General features: G+C 41.0%; 1 protein-coding gene across 1 annotated transcript; it reads left to right on the plus strand.

Moving 5' to 3' along the window:
- Positions 1 to 3,402: 3,402 nt before the first annotated feature.
- marcksb (myristoylated alanine-rich protein kinase C substrate b) lies at positions 3,403 to 6,126 on the plus strand. The gene is made up of 2 exons (XM_056393484.1): positions 3,403 to 3,790; positions 4,816 to 6,126. The coding sequence occupies exons 1-2, from the start codon at positions 3,695 to 3,697 to the stop codon at positions 5,392 to 5,394; spliced, it is 675 nt and encodes a 224-aa protein (XP_056249459.1). The 5' UTR covers positions 3,403 to 3,694; the 3' UTR covers positions 5,395 to 6,126.
- The last annotated feature ends 293 nt before the right edge of the window (positions 6,127 to 6,419 follow it).

A 6,419-nucleotide genomic window follows, 5' to 3' on the forward strand; every position in this document is an offset into this window, starting at 1 on the left:
GCTGACGTGCATTTCATCAAACAAACATGAATTTAACATCACTTTATAGGTGATAGGTTTTTATTTGTACTGTTCTATTCCCATTTATTCGACCGCGTTAATTTTATTATTTTTACTTCCTCTGTGCTCATGTTCTTTTTACTTTCTGTTTTTTTTCTTTTTGTAAAGTTTGTAACATTAAGAAAAGTGCTCTATGAATAAAGTTTATTATAACGTTTTTTGTTTTTTTAACCTTATCCTTTCTGTAGGGTGATAATTCCACTTAACCTACATTAGTACGAGTAAGATTAAAATAAGCACGTCTAATACATAATTTCAAAAATAATAACTTTGTGATTTTATTTTGAACTTAAAAATCGTTTTCCTTTCCGGTTTATCCATGGTGGTCTTGACACAGCTGCTATTGCGTACGGCTGATGCGGATCCACATCGACCAAGAGGTATGATTGACACTTTTTACCTCCAACCAGAAATTACAATATATAGTAGGACGCCTCCTCCTCATTGGAGTGACTGAAAAACAAGGCAAGGTGGGAAAATTGTCTGTTTTTGTTCAAGTCAATTAGAGCTCACAGTTGATTTTATTTCCCTCATACATAAACAGCAGCATTAATTAGGCCTAAAATTTAAATTAGAGCCAAGAGAAAATGTTCATAAACCTGTGGGTGTTGTCTTTTGTATTATCCAGCTGTGTTCAACAATTTCCCATTCAGGTCTGAGTGTGTAAGGTTTTGTTCCAGCTAAAATCAACAGCAGGTGATTTCCTTTTTTGCCTGTAGGGCTGCTCATAAGTGAAATCACCTGCTAGGGGATTAAAAGCTGCATACACACTTTGCCTTCCATGCAACATGAATAATAGCAGAGTAAAGTCCCACTATAAGCTGAAATTCTCCTGGCAGTTTTTACATTTTTCAGTCAATGTTGAGGTGCTTTCTACCTTCACAGGAAGTTTACCAAGCAATTGAACCTGGAAAACATCAGCAAAATTGAAACTCTGAGAGGGAACTTTGGGTGCAAGGACAAAAAACAACCCTCACCCAGGTTAAAATATATGATACTTGCTGATACTTTACAAGAGCTGCTTAGTAATGTATTTATGAGTCACGGCGGTGACCTTTGACCTCCATTCACTTAACATTCCTCCAGTTTTGCAGGTGTTAATTCTGATCAGCCTATAAGAAGATACTTAGGAGCAAAGGAATACTGAAATCACTGTCGGTCACATACACTAATATAAGGATGATTTGTTTCAATATTACATTTATTTGAAAGATACTTTGTCCAAACACTAATGGTCAGCCCCCTGTGCCGCCTAAGACTGTCCATTGACTTCTAGCATATCTGAGTACAGCTGCACCAACAATCAACTGATCTCTCATGTCCTTTTTCAAACTGTTCTGTCTGTAAAATGTCAGAAGATAGTGAAACATGTCGATCACAGAAGGTGATGTCTTCAGATGTGTTGTTTTGTCTGACCAACTGTCCAAATATATTAAATTTACGGTAGTGTTAGACAAAAAAGGCTGAAAATCCTCAAGTGCTTTTAAAAATTGTTGCTGACTAATTTTTTGTTGTTTGCCTCAGTAAACTGGCTAATTGTCTATATCAGACCAATCAGCCTTTTTAACACAGTGTGGTCTTTTCAAAATGTGAAATTTAGGAGGTAAATTTTATTGACATGAATCTTGGGTGATGCTACAGATCACGTGATCTTGTTCTATGGTGTCTAACACATATAATATCATATCTGCAAACCTGTTCAAGTACTACTGACGTCTTTATCATTTGATAGTGATTTACCACAAAAGGACATCTCAACTGTTTGGTAGTGGCTCATAATTATTAAAAGAAAAATATGTGTGTGGTCAATCAAAAAAAAAAAAAAACAATAATAAAGAAACTTGTTCTGTTGTTTTTTTTCTGGATGGGACCATTAATGGGTTATATTTGATATAATTTATAGTGAGAAGTTTATTGAAAACATTATTGCATGATGTGTTGATTTGAAGCCTTTTATGCACTGAGGTATTAGTTCACAAATTTCTCTTGCTCACACACACACACACACACACACACACATACACACATACACACACCTAGGATAATGACATGGTATAGATATCATAGACGTAACAGTATCAATTCCTGACAGGTAAAATCTTTACATCTAAATGCCCGGCATGCATGGTGCTTTTGAAAACACTTCATGCCCCGTTGGCTTTGTCCTCCGGTTCACTTATTCATGGCAGCTCAACATAATAAATGCAGCTTTGCATGTAATCAGAATATCACAACAATGAGCGTGGCCTAGTTAGCCTGATGAAGAGAGGGTGGGTGAAAGAAGTCACCCTAATCCTCAAACTGCTGTCTGCACTGTTTGGTTTTCAACTCACTCTCACCCTACTTCTCCATAACCAGGAGTCAGGATCACTCAGCCCTCGACGTGCAACCTCTTCCTTGGGGCCATTTTGGACTGGTAACCATGGAGATGTGGGTCATGCAGTGATGGCAGAGAGATGGGAGACTTGTGGCTGGTGGTGGAGTCAGAGCACTGCAGGCTGCTGGAGAAAGCAGCAGCAGCACAGGACCATAAACTCTCATTATATCTGGGTCACTGGGATGCTCCAGCTGCAACAAGCAGACAAGACGCTATTATGCAAGAGGAGGGATGAGGGAAGTTGTGGGCACAGGGGCTTATAGTTAGAGGGGACGTCTGTTTACTGAGCAGGGCATACGTCAGGAGGGTGCGTGATGATATAACATGAGACCAGCTGAGCTCTGCTTTGCCAGCTCAGCTGTCCAAAACATGCTGTTGTTTTGGTGCTGGCATATATTAGGTTTTAAGCTATGTTGTAGGCTATTTTATTGTAAATTACTGTATATAGATACAACTACAAAAAAAATACAATTTTATTGGACTTGTAGATGGCACTTACTGCACTTAGAAATGGAAGAATGGCCAAAATATTTGCCAGTGCAAAGTAAATAGCCTACTAAAGCTATATAAGCTGATGATCGTCATCTAGGCTACATGTAAAAAGAAATGCTGGCCATGTTTGTAGTTTTTTAAAAACACATCTCCAAACATATTGTTTACCTCAGTATAGGGAAAGTAAATATTTCTGGAGTGAGATTTCTGGGATATTGAAGTAAACTAAATCTACTAGACATCAAAGCTCTATTAAATCTCAGTCGTGATTTTAGTGGGGGGAGAAAAAAAAAATCAACTTTCGACATTGTAACGTGCATTTAAATCAAGTTGTTGGGCATGTTGTTGTGTCTCTGCCATTGTCCATGGCCCTCCACTCCATGACCCCCCCACTCGTTGGATTTCGGACTTGTGATTGGTGGAGACGGGCTGGCTGTGTCGTCATAGCCCCATTGCCCATTCATCAGTGGACTTGGGCGTTGTACTCCGCATCTCATTTGCAGCGGGGCCAATTTCTCCATTTACAAACTCTGCTCTCGAGAAAAAATTGAAAGAATTCGCGTCTCTTTCGCATCTTCGCCACAATTTTTTTCCCCTTGCAAGTTCTCACACGTCCCTTTGCGGTCACTTCGGTTTCGGGCTGATTCCTCGGCTTCGCTTGGAGAAGGAGGTGTCAGCGGCGTTTGACTTGATTTTTTGGGGAGGAAGCTTGCGGTCTTTGTTCATTCATTTGAATCGGTTGGGTTCCTTTGTTGGACCAAAAGCATGGGAGCACAAATCTCCAAAACCGCTGGAAAAGAGGAAGCTGCGGTAGAAAAGCCAGCAGAAGGTGCAGCTGTTGCAGCCAAGTCAAACGGACAGGTAAATTTACGTTTGAATCATTGAAATCTTAATTGCCCACGCGGAATTTAGTCTCAATTTAGCGATGTGTTGAGTCAATGGCGTGCTCCATGTTCCCTGTAGCGCATCCCCACGCTCACCGGCATCAGGGAAAGTGGCCACATGTATCCATTTTCACTGGCGACTGCTTTGTTTCAGTTTCATGTTTTATCCAACGCCACGTTATTTCAAACTCAGGTTTTTTTCTACACAATTAAAATGCTTTGCATTTTTACATGTGTATATATTTTTTTAATTTATCTTTTGAATATGTAGGAGATATGATGAATCTTTATGAAAGAATGATTGAAAAATCTTTTTTTTTTTTTTAATTTATTGCAAACATTTCACAGCTGCTTTGAGGCTTCAGCTCATTGCACAATGGGGCTGTTTTAATTCATTTGGTTGAAATGTGTGCAGCGGGGGTCTGTGGCCGCTCTCACTGTGGCATGGCCATTTTAAAAACCGATACCACGCCTTTGTTGCCAGGTTCAAGAAAGAAAGCCATGTTTTTACACACACACAAACCACAAAATGAATGGCTTATAATAAACATAAAGATGGGAATGAAAGAAGTATTACTAACTTAAAATTGCACATTTTGGTTTACTACATTAGCAATAAAATAAGGGGAAAAAAATATCCCCAAATTCCTATGTTGTTTCGACCGTCTTCACATTGAACGCCACCTGCTGGATCCCGACGGTACTGCGGTCTAACCGAGTAGCCTACTGCTGAAAGCCACAGATCTGTCGTCACTCTCCTGGTAACAGATGTTGCTGCAGTTTTAGGGCTATTTTCCTATTGGTTACTGCTAGTCGGTGCATTTGATTAAATATGAGTATGCCATATTTGGCGGGTGGCAGCCTTGCATCCACATGTTCATATATAGGCTAGTGTTTGGCCTTACATGCAAGATTACAAGCAATGAACACTCAACTAATTTTTACTTAAATGGCTTGGTGATGTGCTTGTTCAGGAATTAAATTTGCATTGTTTCCTTCCAGGAGAATGGACATGCCAAGACCAACGGGGATGCCTCTCCAGCTGCAGAGGAGGCCAACAAGGCTGATGTTCAAGCCAACGGCAGCACTCCTACCGAGGAGGTGCCAAAAGAAGAAGGCGAGAAAGTAGAGGGTGCTGAGGCCAATGGAGAGAAGGAGCCTGCAGCCACAAATGGAGAAGCCTCTGCCAAGCCGGAGGAAGGCACTCCATCCACCAGCGAGGATGGCAAGCAGAAGAAAAAGCGTTTCTCCTTCAAGAAACCCTCCTTCAAGCTCAGCGGCTTCTCTTTCAAGAAGACCAAGAAGGAATCTGAGGAGGCAGTGGAGGAAGGAGCAGGAGCAGAGTCAGCCGAAGGAGAGAAGGCGGAATCCGAGGAGGCAGCTACTGAGGAGACCAAGCCGGCTGAGGCTGGTGAGGAGGGAGCCAAGGAGGCTGCAGCCGAGGAGCCAAAAGCTGAGGAGGAGGTGAAGGCAGAGGAAACAGCGGCAGCAGCAGCAGGAGAAGAGGAGAAACCAGCTGAAGCTTCACCCACTGAACCAGAAACTGCAGCCAGTCCAGAGGCCACGGCCGCCGCCGAGTAATCCTGCTGAACGAGACGCCGGAATGAAGGAGACGATGGAGCCCGTCTGAAGGAATGCGAGGACTTGTCTAAAACCAGGGATTTTTTTGTTAATTTTTTTGTTGGTGTTTGTTTACTATTCTGCAACCATCTCATCCATAATGACTGCAGTGTCCGTGGCAGTGATGGACAGGAGGTGTACTGGCGAGTGTGCTGCTTCCTCACTGCTCATTGGTGCTTGCATTTGTGACGTGGGTGAGTGTGAAAGTGCGAATGTGAGTGTGAATGTTTTTCTACATGAAACCATGACTGTGTTGACACGTTGCTGAATTTGACATATTTAATCAAAGTATTTGGTGCTGGGCAATTGGATGTAGCAGCTAAAGCTGTGTCTGCAAGATTTGACACATTGTGATATTTAAAGGGAAAGTCCTAAACCAAGTCTTAAATGTTGTCTTTGCAGTGCACAGTTGTTTACAACTCTTTAAGCTCAATGCTCCTGTGGACACGACCATTCCTGAATGAATAGATTTAGTTAACTGTCAAAACAATAGATACTCATCACTTTCCATTAGATTCCACCATTTCAAAACTCTGTAGTAATGCACGTTGTATAGACTTTGATATTACTGGTTTTATGACTGAGATGTACCTAAATGACTGAAGTTTTTAACAGATTACCCATTGTAAATGAAGTTTTCTTGTTTTTCACCATTTGTAAGATTGAATAAAATTGGGAGATGTTTTAAGCAAATTTTGCATCAAGCTGTGATGACTTACAACACCACTGAAAATCTAGAAAGCACACAAATGAGGGGTTAAGGGCGCAGTCTTCCAAAGCATCTTTTTTATGAGGCTTTACCTTATTCAATATGGAACATAACAAAGTGGTATTCAGGTGTTCAGTCTATTCTCTATGAGCACTGAAGAAAATAAAGGAATATAGTATGAATTTGCACCCGAGCTCCTTTATTTAGTGTTTAGCAAATATCAAACATCAAACGTTCCTCAGATTAATTTCTGTGGCTGAGATCAGCCACTAGACAA

Source organism: Seriola aureovittata, chromosome 13, assembly GCF_021018895.1.
Source record: "Seriola aureovittata isolate HTS-2021-v1 ecotype China chromosome 13, ASM2101889v1, whole genome shotgun sequence".
In the NCBI taxonomy this organism is placed as follows: domain Eukaryota; kingdom Metazoa; phylum Chordata; class Actinopteri; order Carangiformes; family Carangidae; genus Seriola; species Seriola aureovittata.

What these genes read in the sequence shown, in the direction of transcription:
- marcksb (XM_056393484.1), top strand. Translation starts at nt 3,695, where the DNA reads ATGGGAGCACAAATCTCCAAAACCGCTGGAAAAGAGGAAGCTGCGGTA. An exon ending in CAGCCAAGTCAAACGGACAG is followed by an intron (nt 3,791 to 4,815) that starts GTAAATTTACGT and finishes GTTTCCTTCCAG; the next exon opens with GAGAATGGACATGCCAAGAC.